Consider the following 22,064-nt stretch of genomic DNA (forward strand, 5'->3'; position numbering starts at 1 on the left):
GCACAAATCACTTTACATCAGTAAAAGCTGAAAAATGAACTCTGTGGAGCATTGCTGAAGGATACTGGCCATTGCTGGTGCAGCTGTTTTCGTATTAGTCTTGCCATTTCCCAGTAAACATTTTCTCACTATATAGTCAGGTTAAAACGTATACGTTAAGATATACGAAGTCATAATTTCTGCACATTTGGATAAAGAACAGGGGTACGAGTTGCGCAATCTCAACCTCTCTTCTAGCTGCTCATTGAACTTTTCTGATAGAGCAAAATACCGACTAAAGTTATCGTGACACCTAATATACTGGTCATGGACATGCTGTGATTAAACAGGATAACGGAAACAGCAATATTCAGAAGGATACCGCCATTGCCAAGGACTTTCAAGGTCAAGGGCGAAGTGTAGAAGGTCACGACGAAGGTCAGGATGTTGTAGACGATCCCGTTTAGGCAGCTCGCCATGATGCTGAGCAGGAAATTGACGTCTGTGAAGTTGTTGTGTTCCTTCATCAGGGCATCGCCCTCCCAAATGATGGTTGCCAGACCCAGGATGCAGCTGCTTGGCAACGAGATGTGGTAGAGCAACGCCAGGGAGTTCACCTTCTCTTCTTTGAGGAGGCGCCCTAGGGGAAGGAACACAAAGATTGCTAGTTGATGATTTATTTGGGATATGACGGACTTTAGTCTTTTTGGTGAGAGTCTTTTGGCATTGATATTACAGCCGTCCTCTGGCATATAGCGCACACTGAGACTTCAAGAAATTTCGGCGTAGTATCCCAGATCAGATGGAAAAAGTGGAGTGCCATGAAGGGGTAAATATAGTCTTCGAAACATTTCAACGGACAATTTCAGAGGTATAAGATTACTCGTAGCCTAGTTAATAGGTTTGAAGCATGTCTATACTTATTAATCACTGACAGACCTCCAAGAAACTGATATTTAAAGGTACCATTAGCATTCTTTCGTTGCCTGTGTAATGTTGCCCAATTACCTTCGAATAAAGACCGGAACGCCCGGAGTACCGTCGACCCAATCATGGCAGCAAACCCCGCCCAATGGAAGTTGACTTCACCAACGGCGCACAGAATCGTCCCGCCACACAGGGGTATCAGTGAGGTGTAGGTACTCTGGGTCAGCTGGATCCCTGTCATGCACTTCGCGAGGACCACTGTCACAGCAGGGCTGGTTGCCATGATCATTTTGGCGAAGGAGACGTAGAGGTACTTGAGGCCAACGTTACCGAGGGCAATGCTTCCAGAGAACAGGGCACTGAGGATGTAAATTTGCCCCATCACTTTCCCGGGCAGTGGTGTGTTGTAAATGCGCAAAGGGGTCATAGTCAGTAGAAAGTGGTTGATGCAAAAAGATGTCAACATTTGTATTGCTGTCAAGGCGATTGGGAAGTTGAACTCGAACGACGTCAGGATGAATTTGTTGAGGTTCGATATTGAAATACCCAAAATGAACCAGCCGGCCACTGCGATGGGAACTTTGAAAAAGTCCGTGAAATAATCAGTTTCCTGGCTAGTGTCGTCTGCCTGACGTGCTCCGCGACATGATGCGCTGACGACTTCGGATTCGCCTTTGCATGAGTCATTCCTGCCACCAAAGAGAAAACGTGAAGTACCATCGTCGGTCCGTTGTTTCTCGGCAGTTATTACCTCATTAGTCCGTTCTATCTCAGCAATCACGTCACTTTCTTCTTGTACAACGAAGTCAAAAGCATCACGGGCACTTTTTAAAGGGTCACTCAATGTCCGGCGGATTTTTGCATTAGTTTTATCCAGAGACCAACTTCTTCGCTTTCGTTTGTCCTGGAGCTTCCGCAGCCAAGTGGACATCTCACTTGAAATTCGTAAAGTTTGAGGATAAAAGCGGAAAAGGCTATCCTCAATTCGACTTGCTTAGGCTCACTAACAGTCCTAAAAAACTCAGAAGAGTTTATGGTCAAAATCTTTCACAACATTAAGATCTCAACAAAATGTCAAAATCCTGTTTCGAAGTTTCCCGGACGGAATTACGGAGTCGGAGAAAGAGACGTCCGTTTACACCAAGTAGTGTTCCGGATTTCCAGTTTTGATAACAAGTCCCTTAATAATGTTCACTAAATGCGAGTCCGCCATGAAATGAAAGTTATCATTCAGGCGGGCACTAATTAGGACTTGATTTGGGTTGATTTGATAACTTAAGGTTGACGTGGTGAAATCTGCAGTTCAAGTTCTTCGTGACTCATGGGTCGAATTGCCGAAGCTACATGTGCGCGGAAACCTCGGGCAAAAAAGTGGAATGCGTCATGCTGACGGCACGTGGACATTGTTTTGACTGAGATGTGACTGACACGAGGGGCCGGGGGGGGGGGTTGCCTCATAGATTTACCAATAAAGTAAATATTTCCGATCTGATAAGGTGAGACAGATATATACCATAGTAGAACCTCACTATTAAGGACACCCTCGGTACCCTTTCGCCAATCAATCTCTTAGTCATGTACACGTGGAAGCGACAGAATAACGACCAACGCATCTTTTCTTCATCGCCTGTACGACAACCAGGGACACTCAGGTGTCTCAATATCCCTATGAGGTTGACCTACTTGTAAGGCCTGTAGGACAACCAGGGACACTCCTTGTCACCAGGTGTCTCAATATCCCCATGAGGTTGTCCTCCCAGTTGTCTTACTGGCAAGGCCAGCAGAACAACCAGGGACACTCTTTATCATCAGGTGTCTCAATATCCCTATGAGGTTGTCCTACTTGCAAGACCTGTAGGACAACCAGGGACACTCCTTGTCTCCAGGTGTCTCAATATCCCCATGAGGTTGTCCTCCCAGTTGTCTTACTGGCAAGGCCAGCAGCACAACCAGGGACACTCCTCATCACCAGGTGTCTCAATATCCCTATGAGCTTGTCCTACTTGCAAGACCTGTAGGACAACCAGGGACACTCCTTGTCACCAGGAGTCTCAATATCCCTATGATGTTGTCCTCCCAGTTGTCTTACTGGCAAGGCCAGCAGCACAACCAGGGACACTCCTCATCATCAGGTGTCTCAATATCCCTATAGGTTGTCCTACTAGCAACCAGTAGGAAGACTGGGAGTTCTTTCATGAACCAGAACCAGAACTGATGGATGACATGTTGCCGATTTGGTTGCCCTGCATCAGCTACAAATGGAATTAAGTTGAAGAAGATTTTCTAGGGGAGGAAAAGGTAGCAAAATGGTCACTGATTGAGTCGTTACCTCTACATGTATGTGAGAACTCTCTCCGTTTGGTTTCCGTTCATTCCCACTCAATGGAGGACACACTTACAGAAGACAGAATCACATCCGCAGTCATTGCTTTTTCTACCCGGTCATTGTAGTTTAGGCCAGTATGAAAGGAAGTTCTGTCTTGTAAATTGTTTTGCTAAGAGTGCTCCAAAATCGTAACCTCTGCTGTGGAGAATGTTGTGCTGCTGGTAATCCTAGGATTCCCAGTTACACCACTGGTAGGTCATTCAACCCAAAGAAAAATATCTGTTGTCAAGGTAACATATCATTTATTGCATCCGTAGTAGCAAATGTCACAAACAGTGAATGGGCGATACATAAGGACAAGTCCTGTTAATCGGAAACCCGCACAAGCCCGCGTGTCTTCTGTCACATTCACAAGGGACAATGGTTTCAGGTTTACTCAAGGTGGAAGTGAGGACACACCTCACACGGTAGGCAAAATCAAAAGACCCCACCCCAATTACTGTAAGGGAAGGGGTCAAAGAGTAACCATGTGTGAAAACGCTCCTAACAAAATCTCCTTTTGTCTGTTTCTTCTGTGATACACATGCCATTACTTCAACAACGAGCAAACCCAATACTATTTATTGTTCACTGTGTTTATGAGTTTCACCAAAGCACCTCACAACACAATGAAATACAATCACCCCTCTCAGCAAGTGTCTCTTTTAAATGCACCTTGTTCTTATGTAGTGATACACCAGTGCTAGTCTGGGTAGTCCCTTTCTTGTGCATCTTCATCACTGTCGCTACTCACAGCAGCCTCCTGAGGTGGCCTGCGATATCCTTGTCCCTTTGTGGCTTCGGGATCAAATGGTTCAAGTTTGATATGCGAAGTACAGGCGAGTCTGGCACAAGCTTGTTTGGCTTGAAGTTCCTGAAGAAGATAAGGCTAAGGATGAGGCAAACTCAGGGCTATGAGTACATGTCATGGGCATAGCCAGGGGAGTTGAGGATGCAAATTACCCACACTCTAAGGGTTTTTTTAGAGAAAAACTACTTATTCTTTGTTTTGCTGAGCATTTCTCCCCTGAGTATGACTTGGTGCTGTTAGGTGAAATATGCCAACAACCTGACATAAGGATATTTTGTAACAACTTGCCTCCAATTTAGCCTTCTGTGCCTTTTGCAAATGCAACGATTCTTCCAAAGTCACAAGTTTGGCAGAACCAGTCTTCACCAAAGTTCCTGCAGTAAGCACACCTTCGAACTTTTGACTTGGCCTGCAAAGAAGATAAGAGAACTGTAAATACATGTAATGGAAAAAATATCATGGATAACAAATAATTCAATAACAAATATGAAAAAGGAGCATATTCACGATAACGACCCATATAAAACTTAGAAATTATATCATTGGTCACTTGCTGAGCTTTGAAAGCATTTTGTCTGAGCTTTAAATTTTGCTGTTCTATTTGGAGGCCAGATAAGGTGAAAATGATTTGAACTTACTGTAACGCTTACCTATTCTTCCTAACAAAATGGTTGTAAATTCTTAGCAGCACATCGGCACTGTCACTAACTCTGGATCCCCAGCCAGGACAGCTTGTAGGAGGTCTCGCTAATACACAGATGAACACATCCTGTCCTAGATTGTATAACGTTTCAAGATCACTGTAATTCAATCCTGAAGCAGCTATCTTTTTTGCCAGGTCAGCCGTGATCACATCATGAGAAGAAACTGTAGAGTCAAACATCTTCCCGCGAAGGGAAGTCAGTCTTTGCCTTTTGGCTGTCAAGAAGTCCAAGTCAGCTTTGCCATAGTCACAGGATACGCACTCAATTCCATTCACTACACTGTCTGAGGTCAGCTGGAGTCTAGAATCATTGAGCACTTTATGGACTGCCTGGGCAACAATTAGAGAATCTGAAGAGTCAAGTTTATAGTTGTACAAGGAATAAAACACAGATTCAAGGTCACAAGTGTCAACACGGATCTTTCCACACGTTTGCAAACATCTTAGTAGTGGGACGAAGTTAGCAAAACACACATCTGGCACTGGAATACTGAATGTCCTCAGATTATATAGCAATGTCCGTCGCTGAGCCATACTGGTTGTACCAACCAAAACTATCATAGCACCACTATTATTTGTCTTCAGTTTTGTGACATACTCAACAAAATGCTTCAGGACCACCTGACGACTATGGGCCTCCAAAGTCTGTCCATTTTTGCGCAGAATTCTCTTTCCTTCTTCGTATTCAACTGTTAATCCGGTCACCTTTGCTGCAGCTCTTGACAAGTAAGCTGGTAAACTGTATTCAGAGAAACTGTCCCCTTCGGCGGACACTGCAGAAATCTGACAGATCTCAGCATCGCTCCCGTTACTGTTGGTCTTGATATCAAAAGTAACGAATTTATATTCTCTGGCAGGATCGGATGAAACTAATTCTTGCACTGGTGGTGAGGTAAAAGGCGCGACCCGACTCTCATATTCTTTGAACAATTCATCCGTTACTCTCCCAAGAGCATCAGAAATGGCTGAAATAAAAGAAGATTTCAATCAGAGGCCCTTGGTCTTGTTCGCAAAGACAAGAACTGAAGCTATACAAGTCTGCCATATCAACCGTCACTTTCGACAGAGACAATTTGGATAGTCAAATCATTAACTTTGTCATCATTGAGTTTATAGCTCTGTTCGGCATTACCACCCTTCACCTATTACAATAACTTACTCTCACTATCGCTAGTGACCATCACATCTGTTTGGTTTGATGTTTGGGCTTCATCATCAGCAACATCACATTGCTTTTCTATTAGTTTTGTAACATCGCTTCTTAATGTGCTGAAATGATTATAAAATGGAATAATCAGCAGTAAGATCCACACATCTTGCAAGTATTTTACGACAATGAATAATCCTATCAATCCTTCCAATCAACTATAAATGTCAATTCAAATGAATGTATGTGCATTTTCAAAAGACATTCATAGAAATGAGAGTATGGGGCTCTTCAGAAAAGCAGGGTTTTCAATTAGGATTCTTAATTTGGGCTTTTTAGTGACCATCGTGTATTTCATCCCCGGTGGTTTCAAGAACGGAAAAATTGGAATTGTTTTCTCATTCTTAATCCTAAGAAACAGATTTTTCTTCAACTTTCAACTGAACTGACACAAAAAGTGGCTCTTTTATAAGACATTATAGTGTCCAATATTTTAATCTGGGCATCCCATGTTTGGTTACACCCCTTCAAGGTGGTTTTCCAATACCTGAATGGTTTGAATGGTCCCTTCTTTTCTTGGATAGTAGGACCCTTTTTTGCTTTCAGTTGTTCCATTTTCTCTATTAATCGAACATCCTTCCTCTCTGGACCCTTGTCACCAGTGTCTACATCCATCTCACTTTGCCTCAGAGACATCCCTTCGAACAGAGTAACAGCATCATCTATTTCATCTTTTTCTGCTAGAATTCTTTTCAACTCAATCATGAAATCTTGGATCTTCTTCCCCTTGTCCTTTAAACTGTTGATAAACTTCCTAGAAAGAAAAGGCTTCATTCACTTAGAAAAGCTGAACGCATTTTAGATTTTGAGAGTAATCTATTTATAGGCCAACCTTGATTGACACGACTACTGGTATCCACAGTAGGGCCCTTGACAGAGTCTCTGCTGTTTTGGCCTTTTCAATTCACACATGTTTTCTACACGGCAGATGAGAGGCTACTACTTAGCGTGTAAATGAAAGCGCTTTTACTTTTTCAGACTTGGCATCGAGTTAATACTTTTGTGTCATGGCTTCAGAATACTCCATAAGCTTATCGCTGAACCATGGAATTTGCAGAGGAACTAGAAGAGGGCGATCCATGAAATGAGTGAGAGCCAACACTCTATCAAGTCGACTCTTGCAACTGAACTGTCACACGTAATGATACCCCTCATTTGACTGCCACGAGCAGTGGAAGTTTCTGTGAAAAGTTATTTCCTCAGTTGTACACCTTCCTGACTTACTTATTCTGAAGGAGTCTCTCTTGCCTTCCCAAGAGGTCAACCAATTCGATGCGGGACTTTTCGGTCAGGTCCCCAAGGTGGCCTTGGCTCTCTTTCAAGAACGCCATAGTTATGGAATACAGATACGTCCTAATCTGAAATAGGAAAGTAATCATGATAATTTATTAGGGGGGGGGGGGATCCAAGCATGCCAAGGGGATTGAGCTTAGACTTCTTCTAACATGCTATAATTGACTGGCTAATAAAGAGTCATAGAGTGATTCTGGCAGTGACTATCACTCAGTTAAGTCACTAGCCTATCTCAGTATCAGTAGTATATCACCAACTTTCGCTTGTTTCTTTATAGTAATACTAGGCCCCTAAATCATGATCATCTCAACTAACACAGTAACTATACAGCTATAACGATATGTACCGGGTATTAAAAGATAGCAAACTAATTTCAGCGTGTTTCAATACCGTGTTACTGTTATCTATTCATTTTGCCGAATGACTGCATTCGATTGTGGCATGTCTCTTGTGACACCACTGTAGTAAGAACATTTTACGGACTCGGCTCGTAAATTCCCATTTATAGTGTTTTATCAAGAGAAATATTTCCAGCCGCCACAGTTAACATTAATTTTTAAATATTTGCTTTTAAACTCTTATTTATATTAAATTATAAAAAAGAAAAAAATAATTTTAAAAACGAATCCATCGTCTGCATGATCGTGTGACTTTCTCTCCTGTCAATTAAATTGGGGCAGTAGGCCGAACCAGTAGGCCTGGGCTTGCACTTGCAGTAAAGCCTACAGAGTGTGCAAAACGTTCCTCATCTTCGTCATGGCCCTTTCAACACTCGAGCTAGTAGAATGGGCAACTTTTCTATCTACTTTGGTCGTGACAGTGGCTGCAGTGTAAGTTTATAGTTGTTGTACAGTCATGTTCAGAAGTAAAGAGACCCAACCTGTTGCATGCATGATGATTAAATGACAGTTAACAAAGTCACTTGTCAGTTATTTGTGTAGGCCTACTCGTGTTGAAATATATTTCTCGTTGTTTTTCTCGTTGTTTGCGAAGTTGAGCTCGTGACGACACTGCTTTTACGTTGTGTAACAGTCTAACACATGTACAACTACAAAATGACTTCGAGAAGGCCTTGGAACTGTGATGTGATTAGCTCTTCAGTGAACAGTTGTGTACAGTGAGACATGTACCAAACTACCTAAAGAAAAAAAGAAAAACTGCCCTCTCGTCTATGCATAAATAGACAAGTCACTTTTTGGAGTGTGTAGCCTTGGGCAAGTCACTTGGTGAAGTATGTATCAGCTCAGACTCTGAGCTAGTCACTTTTTCCGTGACTTGTCAATCAGGTTTATTATTTGAAAATGATTGTACCCAATATTTTGTCATCATTGGGCAGTTTGACCGAGAGTGCTCATCAAACTTGCTCCATCCTCCCCTTAGAAATTGTTCATCTTATGGCATTGATGACAATTGTGACCCTCAACAAGTGAAAGTTGTTCAATCACTTTTTCATTTCATTTGTTTATTTTCATTTTCAGGCCTGCAAGCCTTCACATGCTGAAGACTAAGAATACAGTTGGCTATCCTTTTATTTTCTTTATGATTGCATGTGTCAAGTGAGTATATACTGTTATACAGAGTAAAGAAAAAGTTTTAAGTTGGTTTTGTCATTTTATGAAAGCATAGAGTTCAGGAGTGCCACCTTTGGGACAGACGAAATTAATGTTTATGATAGAAGCTCGGCTAGTGTATTCTATTTGCTCTTGTGACTTTAACTTCTCCCTTTATAGACGTCCTGCATAGAGACATTCATAGATGTAGACATAGATAGAGCACAAGCCCTTCTGTAAGGGTGTTCCAGTGTTGTGTGTGGTCATGGTTTGTGTACCTCAGGCACCTGTGCAAAATGCCTGGAGAATGTGTAATCCCTTTAAACATCTGGTCGGCCGCTTTATGTATATGTAGGACTAGTGTGTATATGGGCACGTTGGGCCACCTGCCAATATAAAGATGTGAATGACCTAAAAAATTTCTAAATGACATAAAAATAGGCCTGATGAACTACAGGTTGACCCAGAATTATTTTCCCTCACACAGTGGATACCCAATAGAATTCTATTGTCCAAAGGAAAATAATTCTAGGCCACCTTGTAGAATAGAAGTAGCATAATTCTCCCACTTTTTTAACTCTTTACATACGCTAGACCCGCGTGCGTCATAGCGTCAAAGTCCTGAATACACAGCGTCATTATTCTGATATAGTTTCCCGGGAGCGCGTCACTGACGCGGCCGTATTTCAGGTAGTGTTTACATAAGTGATATTATCTCCGTTGCTGTTCATAGTACAGGACTAAAATTTTGGGGAGTAACTAAGAATTAAATTCCGCATAAACTCATGTAATTTATTTTGAAATCTAACGAAAAGTAACCGAGAACAAGGCCTGCAAACTTGGAGAGAAAAAAATTTCTACAAATCGCCGTAAACACAAAATGTTTATAATAAAAATCTAAGTCCCAGTCACTATCATCACTTCCTACCGAAACATTGATATCTGAATCTGCAAAACCTTCAAATTCTGATCCATAGCTCGAATCAAATAAATCTATCATAAATAAACCCAGCTGGTCCCGAACAATGCGGCACGTCAATCAAAAAAAAGATTAAAGAAACGTTTAAAAATGGCCGACGAGGTCAACTTCCTGGGGAATCCCGCCAATACATCGTTATTATTCATGCCTCATGAATACTAAATTAGAACGGAGTGACCTGAATAGAAAATAGAAGCTTATCTCTTATTGGCCATTCAAATAGGGTCACCATGGAGCCAGCCAATAAGAAATTACGATACATTAAAGTTGGAGTAGCTTGTAGTCGGCTTGCCGGAGTTTCGCACTGTTTGAATGGAGCCGAGTAATGGCGGCTCCTGGGAGAACAGCGTAAGTTCTTTGCGCCGACCAGCGGCGGCTAGCGTATGTAAAGAGTTAATGAAAAAGATTTTCAATTTCAAAATTTCTCTGAATTAATTGACTGCTTATTTGTAAATTGTTGCCCCTATTATTGCTTTATGTCATGATTGGCTGTTGCCAAAGAGAGAGTTCATAGTTCATCAACTATTAGTTCAAGTTAGACACCTTGGGTGCACCCAAGCCAGTATTGGTATCTCCAGGCCTAAACAGTAAACAGTTAACAGGAGAAAAAAATGCTTCTCGGCTAGTATACCAGTCTCACTCTGCTCTGATCCTTTCCGACAAGCCTGCAATATTTATTAGACCAGTGACTTGGGTTGGAAATAAAACCATTAAAAATTGTATATTATATATTATCAATATATTATTAATTTCAGTTCGTTGTGTTTGGTTGGATATGGCCACCTGATAGAAAATCCCGAGTTCGTCAAGATGAACCTCATGGGCGTTGCCTTCAATGCTGTCTACTTCTTCTGTTATGTTTATGTCACAAATAAAAAGGTTGGTAACTGGAATTATAGACACGTTTAGAAATAGCTTGGCTATAAGTGAGTAGTCCAACGGCAAACTAGCCTGAATTGGCCGAGTGTAGCGCAGTGTATGCACTCCATTCTTTCTACTGAAATGTATCTGGATTAGGCTGGGGAATGAATGTAATGCATTTGGAGACAGCAGAGTTTTAGAGTATAAAGCGCTATAAAACAACCTCCCTTAGCTGGCCATTGAGTCGTTTCTAAAATACACTCACTTTGATATAGTGCATTTTAGAAACAATGCTATGCAATTACAGTAGAACCTCTCTATTAAGGACATCTTCGAGACTGGCAAGTGCTGTCCTTAATAGAGGTGTCCTGATTAGAGAGGTCAAATTGAATAGAAACTACCAATTTGGGACCAAAACTAGTGTCCTTAATAGAGAGGTTGTCCTTAATAGAGAGTTGTCCAGTAAGGGTGGTTCCACTGTACCTGCTGTTGGAGGATATGCCATGTCAGAACATTCATTTCATTTCCAATGGCTGAATGCCAAATCTGAATATACTGCTGTTGCTAATTTGAATATTTTTTTCCCCACTCAGCTTCGACCAAAAACCATTATGAAATAGTGGTGGGGCTCAAATTGCTACCAAGGCTGCCACTGCCACCATGTATAATCAATATTTGCTGCAACATATAACTACTAAGAGTAGGTAAAACCAGAAGAACTATACTCTCTTATGAAATAATGTTTTTATTTATACAGATGAATGCCATGAAATATCTGTTTGGAGGATTATTCTACGTGGCCTCTGTCTACGCATACTGCTCAAGACTTGAAGATAAAGCCAAGATGACAGACAGTCTAGGATTCATCAACACTGTTGCTACCATGATTTTATTTCTAAGTCCCTTATTAGAAGTGGTGAGTGTTTTTTGGATCTGAAGCACAGTTGTCTTCTTTTTTTTTTCATCATCTCACGCAATCAAGAAATTTAAGTTGATGCGACCAGCGATTTTAATCACTGCAATAAAAAGATCTCTTGTCTGCAGGTAAATCTGGTAATCTGGGTTCGCTATTTGGTCGCATGCACAAGTTTATAATAAATGCTTATACATGTACATATCTTTACCAATTTTCTTTGTAGCCCGATTTCGTGCATGCCAAAAGTTGTGAAGGGATGCCATTGATGATGTTGGTTAGCGGCACAATCTGTTCTTTGTCGTGGACTGTTTATGGGAAAATGTTGGACGATCCTTATATCTACGTAAGTAAATTCTATTAAAACAAGAACAAGGATGGGTGCTAATGTTTTTTCAGTCCGAAGGGTTTCCTCAATAGTGAGGTTCAACTGTATCTAAAATATGTTCGCGTCAATACATTACTCTCACTAGGCTTATTGCCAGATTTTGTGAGAAGCTTGCGCACTTGGATGCAAAGGAACTTGGGCTTGTTGGCAGCGTTCTACAACTCTGCTGACTGCGTGTGAAAGTTACCCCATCAGGCCACGAAACAAGATGGCACTGATTAGAAAGTTCTATAAATCTTGACCACATGGGTAATTTCCATGTTCCAAATTTGTCAACAGATGTCACCGTGGCTGAATTACATGTGAAGTCATTTTTCTAAAACTGAATCCTTCTACAATCTTTCTTTCAGGCCCCAAACTTTCCAAGTTTTTTCACCAATGGAGTGTACTTTCTTCTGCTCATCATATACGGCCGTGGAGACAAGTCAAAGACGGACTAGCTACCAAGGGAGGGTTTTGAGGGGGTCGACCTAATATTGTTTCCCGTGAAGTGCCTACCGGTAGTAAATTCCTCAAGTGAATTATCTTACTGCCCCAAATGATAAGTGCATGTTTATTAGGGATTTAGACTTGATCTTAAGTTAAATCATGTTGTCAACCTAATGTAGCTCAATCCGCCTTTAAAACTATTATCGTGGGACAAGTCTTCCTCAGTTATTATCTGTAAACCTAGAAATAGTCAGCTTATTTTTTTCATGGTTTCATATCTTGCAACTTTAACATCCGAAAAACTTTGTATTTTGACAACCAAGTTTACAATTAACTCAACAACAATTGAATTTTCTTTTTTGCGGGCAGATATTTTTGCATCTGGGTATACAGTATGCTATTTGAAATCCTGGTACTTCGACCTACATGTACTATAGTGTCCACTGTGATTAGTCCTTGATGATGTTCCTGATTAGTTGCAAATGTATTAAGAAGAAATGGCTTCCACAAACTATGGGGTTTACAGTATAATTGGCTACAATGTGTGTAATACTCATATAGTATCAGAGTTAAGTTCTGGAGTCAAGTTTATTAGGAATTGATGCCCTTCACTAGCTCGCTAACATGTCTGTAACTCCATCATTGAAGGAGTAGAGTCAGACTGGTTCTATTTAGTATTGTTTGTATAGTATTATCTCTCATGTTTATATTTCTGATTTTCTCATCTTTTTGTCGTTACTTTGTCCATATACATGTAGATCTATTGGCAGACAAAAGATGTATACGTTTTTTTAAATTATTACTAATCTCTAACCGGGTGCCTTATTTACAAATTTTTCATAAAGATTACCTTTAATATTGAAACTTTAGATTGGTGAAGATGATATATTTTATAAGTCCACAATTATGATGGAAACCACCGGGTGCCTCGTTGCAATTGCCTACACCACAGTTCATAAATATCCATATCGGTAATGTACATGTAGATTCAGGGAAGATATATTTTATAATTCCACATTTATGATGGAAACCATTTGGTGCCTCACTGCTCTTGAATATTCATGTATCAGTAATCTACTCAAAGATTCTATGAAGATTAGTATGCACTTTATAAATCCACATTTATGATGGAAACCATCGGGAATGCAAAGAATGCTCAATGTTTGTATACACTCTGTTTCACCGGGCTTCCCCTACATAATGTAGTTTTAACCGCTAATGTTTCTGTGATGGCAAAGTCGGCCAAATATTCACTTTTGACCTTTTTTATGATAGAAATTGATACCTTGCTGTGAGTTTCTGGTTGCCCAATCAAGACTGGTTGGGAGGCCTGAAATTACGTCCAAAATGCTCTTGTACCCCCTCTTGGTTTTGGCCTGCATTTTCAGTCTAAATGAACACTCATGATTAGACAAACCAAGGATACCAGCTCGATATTGATTCCTTAAATATGTCATAACAGGGTGTGACTGCTGTTTGTAAGTTCATGACAGTGATTTTTTGTTGGTTTTGGGATTGTGATAAAGAACAGTGCTAACATTTACCGGGTACTCCGTCTGCAATACTTGATGAAGAAAAATGCGATATGTAGCTCCCTTTTGTATGTTTACTATTACGATAATGGTATATTTTCTGAATAAATTATTGAAAAATATGATTACTCCTGTCTTGTTATTTTATCCTGAACACTTTTATATAGGCTCATTCCGTCAGTTCGGCATGTCATCAGGGTTTCCACAAGGATTTGTTTTGAACACATTTCTAGCACAAAAAGTTATTTTTGCTCAATTTCTTCGTAAAATGTCCCTCTGGTGGAGACCCTGGCCACCAGTTATGACCTGGGGCCATTTTTTACACCCTTTCCCGCTGACCAAAATTTAGTCTTGTGGCGTCAAAATACCTTTGCTATACGTAGTCCTTTACTGGTTAAAGATAGCAATGGTGGTCCATAAGAGTGCTTAACCCACCACCACCTGCTCTGATTAGAACAGGCATCTACAAAGCTACACTATACAGTACAACCTCTCTATTGCAGACACCCATGGGACTGGGCGTTGGTGTCCATAATGTAGAGGTGTGCTTAATAGAGAGGTTATGCCATTATTGTCCAAAAAGGATATTTATGTGTATGAACACGGGGGGGGGGGGTCGTGAAGCCTGCATATTCCATATTCCATTTAGTTTGTCCAATGAGTGGATTCATGTGTATTAACATGGGGGTCGTGAACCCTACATATTACATATTCCATTTAATTGTAAATATTGACTACTTCAAATAATTTGATACCATTTATGTGCGAACTTGAAATTACTTAATTGGCATTTCTAGTGGAGGTAATATTAATTTGCCAACATTGAGATATGCAGGTTGTGTTCGCATGCTACATACTACATAGACAGCGTACATCCTTATACATGTAGTTGTATGAAGCATTTGATTGAGCTACCACACATCAAGCTTTATTCTTTGTAATTAGAGCAGAAGCACAACTCAATGGACAGCTATTAATGTTACAATATACAGTAGCTTGGTAATGTGATGCACAGTGAAGATAATTAAACAATACATTTGGTTTTAACTAGGAGAGCAACGGACATTAAATTCACTACCACAACCAGCAATATAGGCATGAAAATTTTCGAGTGTCCTATTGAATTAACTTGGGTCTTGTTGTCCTCACCGATTTTAGATTCATTATTCTCTTGTACACTCGCAGTACTACAGAAAGTACTCTAAAGTACTACAAAATACAATCTAAATTGGAATCTTTTCTCGGCCTGTTACAACCAATTATGTCCAGCAAACCGACACATTGTATCAACATTTTCATCAATGCGGCTAAACAAAATACCCTTTCGACATGGTTTGAAGCTGAGAAGGTATTTAGATGGAAATCAGGAATAATCTGTGAGACGGACTGATTCCAAAATCCTTTAAGCATGTCAGCTAACTCTGACTTTCTCCAGGCAGTATGAGCAAGACTGTGATGCCAGACAATGAAGTCTGGCTTATTTCAATTGAAGTCCCAGTGTTCTTGTCATTATGTTATCAGGAGACCGACAGTAGTAGATTAAAATCAACAAGGAATAGTAAATAAATTTTATGAAATTATTTATTAACAATGACAATTTATTTACAAAATTCAAACAAGTCTGATGAAGTGGATGTACCAAACGCATGATAATGAGGAGTTAACTGTACAAAAAGTAAAAATCACTGAGTGTCAAATACATGTACAGTGGAACCCCGGTAACACGACCACTCATGGGACCGTGGTCGGAGTGGTCGCGTTACCGGGGTGGTCGTGTTAGCGAGGTTGGGAATCCCCAGACGAAATACATGATTATTTTTCCCGCCACAATTGCCGACTGCATGGCGTGTGTACGCTGTACTACCATAGCAACGCTGCCTGATTGAGATGATGCACGCTCCAAAGTTTTGTTACCATGCCTCGCAAGAACAGTTCGTCGATAAAATTACATGTTACATTCTCAGAATGAGTTAGAAAAGGTAATTTTGTAACTCATTTTAGCCACAAAGTTTCATTATCTGCCCGACGTGACGCATTTGCGGGCAATTTGGTGAATCATCCTCCATGTACCCGACTGTTTGTGACGATTGAAGTAAACTTGTCGTATGATTCCACGTGAATGATGAGTTGAGTAATGCTACAGTTTTAATCAAATCTATTTTCAGTCAAAATATTTAAAGAAATATAAAATGATACTGTAGTAAATCAACCAAGTTCTCCATATCATAAAACATTCAAACGTCTCGCAAGCTTGTTATTTTCATAAGTGTGGTCTTCAAACTACCCGCCGTTTATTATAAGTTCATATGCAAATCACGCAAATCACATGATTTTGCTGCTGCTGAGTGCGCATGTCTGGTACTGAACTGGCTCATTGATGAAAACAAACCATGAAAACGTTAGAAAAGGAAAGTTTATTTATTCATTTACACTTATACAATTGATCATACCTGCAAAATCACATTGTATTTTTTGTTTTCATATGTATTCCCATGGCCATTGTCCCCGTCTCAACAAAGCTTGGCAGCGAGGTGCGACCGATTACGGCAATTAGGCCTGGTGGTCGGGTTAGCGGGGTTGATTTTCAGTTTGGGACCGGCCAAGCCAGTGGTCGCGGTCGGGGTACCGGGGTGGTCGTCTTAGCGGGGGTCTCTTAATGGTAATTAGAGAGGAAACCATTCGGGACCGGAGAATCGTGGTCGCGTTGGCGGGGTGGTCGCGTTACTGAGGTGGTCGCCAACCGGGGTTCCACTGTACATACAAACAAAAATGTGTCAGTTTTTTGCATGTTTTGCCCAGCGCAGCGGTCAATGTAAATCCTGTACTCCTCCTACTCAGGAGTCAACACTTAGTCTTGCAATACGCCTGGCCCCAAATGGAGGCACAATCTTTATATCAATCAAGACCAAACAATGGAAAAAATACTTAGAACTTATTACGTCGGTTATCCATTTCTAATAACGACATACTTGTATGGCATTACTATGACTTGCACTACCGGACTATTGCACTGATATTCAAGAGGAAACATGAAAACATATGAAATGTTGCAATTATTTGTTAACTTTTCTAGTAAATGTACACTGATCCATCAGCTGGTCCAACATATCCTGTCGCTATCAACACAACGTCAACAATTGTCCACACACCAAGGCCTCCAAAACTGAATAATTTTCCAATGCCCCCTCGCCAGAGTCCAAGGTAGAAGCGATCAACACCAAAACCACCTAATGTAATGCTGGAAAGAGAAGAAGACACTATTAGGTCATATCAAAGTCAATGGATGTGTGCTTGGTTTTCAGTGAGGATGATCTTCAAGTGGGATTTGTTAGTATAAGGGGAGCGTGGTGGCACAAAAGGGAGCATCCGACTTGTGATCGGGAGGTCTTGGGTTTCGAGACTCGGCCAGTGCCACTCAGTACTCACAATTAGCCTGAAATGCCCACAATGTGCGCTTTTTGGTTTCTGGATCTGGCTTGGGTATAAATTAAAAGCACTTTGAGATTGTAATGCTAGTAAAGAGTGCTATAATGTAACAAGTTACATTTAGGTTGCAGGTCAATTTGAAAAGCCATCCTTTTGAAAATGCCCTTGACAGTACCCATTCCAGGACTGGTTAATTTACTGCTAAGGGCAGTAATGATGCGCAGTTGATTGTGTCGATGTTTTAATTCTGTCAATCAAAATGGGCAAAGGAGCTGAAATTCTTGTGCTAAGTATTGAGAGCAAGTATATGTAACAAGACCAACACACTGAACAGAATAGAACTCATACCTTAGTAACAAAGAAGTTGACCAACGATAACCCCTCGTCCAATTGCATGGCACATTTTTATAAAACTGTCTTCGCCCTAGAAATAGAAATATAATGCATTTAAAAAAACCAACAATGACTATAGTGTGGTCAAACAGATAATTCACCATTTACCCAAAAAATACATCGGAGCACTATGGGTTTGTGATGAAGGAGGACCAGCTACATTTGGAATCGGCCAGGTTGTCTGATTAGCAACTTGACATAAAGCCTTAAAATCGATCACTGGGTCGCCTTATTTCTCTGAAATGGCACTGCAGCAAATAAACTGGCAAATTTTTGTTGCCTCACTATATTTTGTTTATTCAATTCCAGCTCCTGATAGGTTCCTCAAATTAGATAAAAGGGTACCCACTTTAACTACTTACCCATGCAAATGATGTCATCTTTTACTGTACAATTTGCCAAATAATATGATTTTGGTGCCGTTATAACTCTGCATGTGTTGTTTCTAGTACATTTATATTCCTCTTTTTCGGTCTGATAACAATAACGACACACCATCTTCTTATCAAAAGATCTTGATCCCTGAAAATCAGCAGTCAAAAAATTTATATATCTCATGACAAAAATGATTATCATTCTGAACAATTACATGCAAGTTTTCCTATTTACAGTCTTTTTATAAGGTCCAAAAACATCTCTTCGTTTTTATCTCATCTTTACAAAAACGAATTTTCAACTTTAGAAGATCCAGCCCTCTGACAAAAGTTTCAAGACATAGACATATGTGTACAGCAGCGCTTATCCATTATGTTATTGCATTCTTTGATGTGAGCCAGGTGTTATTTGATGATATCAAGGAGATTCCTATTTCACTACACCCTGATCATTGTTTGGAATCGAGCAAAGGAAGAAGTTTATGTCGGCCTGACTTAAGGATTCACTGCCATTGTTTCTTCAAACGATAAATCCCCCTTATTTCATCAATTAAAACAAGACTGATAACTTTTTTTGAGAAATGTTAGTAAAAATGGTCAAGTCTACATCAATATGATGTGAGGTACCCACCTCACACTCAATCCCAGTCTTCACGGAGCACCTTACTGAGACCTCCTTTCCATAATGGCAATTTGGATCAAACTGACAGTCTATGCAATAACCACCAAGTTTACTACACTCTGCATTTGTTGGGCACACTGCATTAGCGTCAGTGAAATTGGTATCGTCTAGAGTTGGATTAGTTCTTGTGTCAAGGGGTGGAGTCGCTCCTGTGCTACCACCAGTACCAGAATTATCAGTAATTGTCTTGTTTGTCTCTGCATCACTTAACCCTCCTTCTTTGTCCTTCTGTGTGGTTTTTGGAGTAGTAGAGCCAATGTCTGATCCACCATTTTCAGATGTAAGGCCTGGAATCAAAATCGGTGACGGTGTGACAAAAAAAAAGAAATACAGATATTTTTTTAAATCATGACAAAAGTCCACCTCTCTGGAACAAGAAAATATGAGATAATAAATATATTTCAACATTTCTAAGGGTCAAAATAAAAAATTACAAAAGTTTGTTTTTTTTAAACACCCTGTAGTAGTAAGTCAAGTTAAGTTTTTTTAGAATTTGGGTTCTGCTCTGGGTCTTATTACAGCCAATCAAAGCAGATAAACGGATCAAAGTTAACCTATGGTCGTGCAAGGATACTAAAGCAATTCATTAACACTTAAAACTTACCATAACCGAGCAGAATAAAAGAGAAAAAGCAACTAAATCGAGAATAAAACGTCAAAATTCGACGAACGGAAACCATTTTGTTTTGTCGTCGTTAGCCATGGTATCCCTGATCTTTTCGCCCCAGTCCTTTCGCTCCAAATCGAAGTCGTTTCGCTCCAAATCGAAATCGTTTCGCTCCCTGGGACTTTACCACATAGCAACGTGGACTACTTTGTAAACAACTTTGCGCGCAATGATAGTTGATATGTGTAATTTTTATTGATTCTCATCAATTTTGGTCAAATAAATTTCTTGAAAAAGTATAAATAAATACTGACAAATGTATCGTACCAGCTATTTGGAATGTCATTGCATAAATCATTCAAAAGTGTATCATTAATACGGAACTATTCATGTGTAAAAAGGCATAGCAGGTGCCCCCTGTCAACTTTAGGATATGTGTGAAATTTGGGGGCAATAAATATCGACTTTCTGCAAAAATGGATGATCCAAGAATCGAGTGGATTCGTGATCGTGTTTATTTAGCACTTGACATCGAAGACCCTGAAGTTTTCGATGAATTGCTCAACAGGGATGATGGGATTTCTGAGCGTGAAGTTGCTGCCTTTCTGAATGACAATCCTGAAGAAACTCCCTCTGCATTGCTCTTCTACAAAAATGTGGTTGAAGAAGAAGAAGAAGTTGAAGTTGAATGTGGTATGCACAGCCTATTTAGCCTCTGTCAAACTCTAGAATTTTATGCGTGTTCCAGCCCAGGCAATAGACGAATTCGAAGAAGTTTGTTTTGGCACCGACCAGTCAATGAGTCATGAATGCGATTAACCGTCCTTGAACAAAGGCAGTCAGGACGATATCCGAAACGGTTGATAGATACCACGAAGGATCACCGTATCTCTACTCTAGACCGGCATTGTCCGAAGTCGGTTTAGCCTTAGCCTAGGCCTTCTGATGCGTTCTGAGTGTGCGCATTTGATATGTTTTGGCACTGATTCGTCTTCTTCGAATTCGTCTACGCGGCACTGGCAGCATGCAGGATCTGAATTCTAACATTTCTGGAACTGAAGTTTAATAAAAGCAAGTTTTTATAAAGGCTTGGGCCGAGGGCTTATTTGTACTTGGGGGTGGTCGTTACCAAGACCTGACTCCGTGACTGGCAGGCTACCCTGACTCAACCATTTATACTAAAATCAGACTGGGTTGAGATGAGCTACTGTAGGGTAAGCGTCTTGCCCAAGGGCACTGAATGTGGTTCTGCCGAGAGACCAGTATACCCCACAGATTCTCTACTTGTTTACCAAGCCCTATGTTATGTGTGAAACCATGTGAACCTTAATATAGTCACTATCAATGGGTAATTTTAATTACAGAGCCAGAAATTCCTGATATTGAACAAGAAGGCGGTGAGGGAGAAGAAGGCACAGAGATTGGTGCACCTACACCTGCCCTCAGTGCACCATCAGAAGTAGACCAGGCGCCTACACCCTCTGCTGGAGAAACACCAGATATCGATGATAAGAAGAAAAAAGGTAATCGATACGGAGCTCATTATTTTGAAAACACCTGTATTGTTTCCTCCCAAGTAGGAATCCTTCCTCTTGCCTGAGTGACAGTTGTCTCTTGAAGACATGAGGATAAAGTCAAATGAGTTTGCTCAAAAACTGTTCTCTCACTTTCCTCTTGTTGAATTTTAGGCAAGAAAGGTAAAAAGGGCAAAGGTAAAGAGACACCTACTGTTGAAGAGAGGGATGAGAAGGTCGAGGAACCCAAACCAGAGACGCCTAAACCAGAGCCTGCTGATGGAGAGGCTGTGCTGGAGCAGCTACTTGGTGAAGATGGAGAGCCGATTGAAGCTGCTCCTACGACAGTAGGTGTTTTATAAAATTCTATGTTGAAAAAATACTCTTATCTTATTACTGGGGTTTGTATAGCCTAGGCACAAAGTGTGTTCCGTGTTCCTTAATTGTAGCACATGAGACGAGAAACTTGGTTATCATATCATGCAACATCACACTTCTGTGATTGGAAAATTAAGTATTTGCATTAGAATTTCGCTGATTCTAATCTCATTCGATAGATTTTAGACTTTCACAAAAGCTTTGTGCATTAGGCAGAAGAGACTGTTTTTGTTTATAAATGTATTGCATTTCTAACATTGGAGGTAATGACAAATTGGATGATTGGATGATGGTGTGCTCGTGACTTTGAAATTGTCTCACTATTTCTAATTGACAATTTATAATTATACTTTTCAGAAAATTGTCATTGTGAAAGTCATGCGTACCTACCTTCACATGTCCTACCAACATCTCCCAGAAAAAGTAGCTGAGGTTGACTGTATCTATTTCCTACGTAATACCCCCGGCATGGTACCGCTGCCTAACACAATAGAGGAGGCCAATGACATGCTGCCATCATATTTTGAGATGGGTATCCTAAATGGACACTCACTTGTCATGCTGGAACAGGTCATTACAAAGGTATGTATGTCCTTCTTACACTGGGCTATTGTATCTGCACTGAGGGGTGATTCACTCAGATTGTCATGTGGGATACTGCAGATGTACATGTACGTATGTAGGTGCAGAAAAGATAAACTTGAGGAAGCTTCTGCAGTCCATTTCCATTGGAAAAACACAGGGATGTTCAAA

At 40.4% G+C, this 22,064-nt stretch overlaps 5 protein-coding genes across 8 annotated transcripts in view; 2 read left to right on the forward strand and 3 right to left on the reverse strand.

Annotated features, from left to right (window-relative positions):
• Positions 1-2: 2 nt before the first annotated feature.
• Positions 3-2,082, reverse strand: LOC135482766 (uncharacterized). Its single transcript, XM_064763115.1, has 2 exons — positions 988-2,082; positions 3-619 (listed from the first exon to the last, which is right to left on the reverse strand). The coding sequence occupies exons 1-2, from the start codon at positions 1,835-1,837 to the stop codon at positions 234-236; spliced, it is 1,236 nt and encodes a 411-aa protein (XP_064619185.1). The 5' UTR covers positions 1,838-2,082; the 3' UTR covers positions 3-233.
• Positions 2,083-3,520: 1,438 nt separating this feature from the next.
• Positions 3,521-7,736, reverse strand: LOC135483738 (uncharacterized). Of its 3 annotated transcripts, none has more exons than XM_064764756.1 (7): positions 7,676-7,736; positions 7,217-7,350; positions 6,480-6,746; positions 5,945-6,054; positions 4,733-5,750; positions 4,371-4,491; positions 3,521-4,145 (listed from the first exon to the last, which is right to left on the reverse strand). In XM_064764756.1, exons 2-7 carry the CDS (start codon positions 7,321-7,323, stop codon positions 3,975-3,977), a joined length of 1,794 nt encoding a protein of 597 aa, XP_064620826.1. In that variant the 5' UTR covers positions 7,324-7,350; positions 7,676-7,736; the 3' UTR covers positions 3,521-3,974. The 3 variants fall into 3 exon arrangements, with proteins under 3 accessions (XP_064620826.1, XP_064620825.1, XP_064620827.1); XM_064764755.1 differs by having other exon boundaries at positions 7,632-7,727; XM_064764757.1 differs by lacking the exon at positions 3,521-4,145 and having other exon boundaries at positions 4,404-4,491; positions 4,721-5,750; positions 7,632-7,727.
• Positions 7,737-7,981: 245 nt separating this feature from the next.
• On the forward strand, positions 7,982-14,065 carry LOC135483739 (sugar transporter SWEET1-like). The gene is made up of 6 exons (XM_064764758.1): positions 7,982-8,115; positions 8,764-8,841; positions 10,570-10,693; positions 11,433-11,591; positions 11,815-11,934; positions 12,327-14,065. The coding sequence occupies exons 1-6, from the start codon at positions 8,042-8,044 to the stop codon at positions 12,414-12,416; spliced, it is 645 nt and encodes a 214-aa protein (XP_064620828.1). The 5' UTR covers positions 7,982-8,041; the 3' UTR covers positions 12,417-14,065.
• A 1,435-nt stretch (positions 14,066-15,500) lies between these two features.
• LOC135482768 (TM2 domain-containing protein 3-like) lies at positions 15,501-19,514 on the reverse strand. The gene is made up of 5 exons (XM_064763118.1): positions 19,417-19,514; positions 18,762-19,099; positions 18,119-18,278; positions 17,712-17,787; positions 15,501-17,175 (listed from the first exon to the last, which is right to left on the reverse strand). The coding sequence occupies exons 1-5, from the start codon at positions 19,490-19,492 to the stop codon at positions 17,007-17,009; spliced, it is 819 nt and encodes a 272-aa protein (XP_064619188.1). The 5' UTR covers positions 19,493-19,514; the 3' UTR covers positions 15,501-17,006.
• Positions 19,515-19,846: 332 nt separating this feature from the next.
• LOC135482767 (dynein axonemal heavy chain 10-like) overlaps positions 19,847-22,064 on the forward strand; it is a 35,524-nt gene continuing 33,306 nt past the window's right edge. For both annotated transcript variants that reach the window (XM_064763116.1, XM_064763117.1), the window contains exons 1-4: positions 19,847-20,112; positions 20,784-20,942; positions 21,108-21,280; positions 21,669-21,893. In XM_064763116.1, the coding sequence (XP_064619186.1) occupies positions 19,896-20,112; positions 20,784-20,942; positions 21,108-21,280; positions 21,669-21,893 (774 nt within the window). In that variant the 5' untranslated portion in view covers positions 19,847-19,895. The remainder of the gene's footprint in view (positions 20,113-20,783; positions 20,943-21,107; positions 21,281-21,668; positions 21,894-22,064) is intronic.

The sequence above is a fragment of the Lineus longissimus genome, chromosome 2 (genome assembly GCF_910592395.1).
Source record: "Lineus longissimus chromosome 2, tnLinLong1.2, whole genome shotgun sequence".
Lineage (NCBI taxonomy): Eukaryota > Metazoa > Nemertea > Pilidiophora > Heteronemertea > Lineidae > Lineus > Lineus longissimus.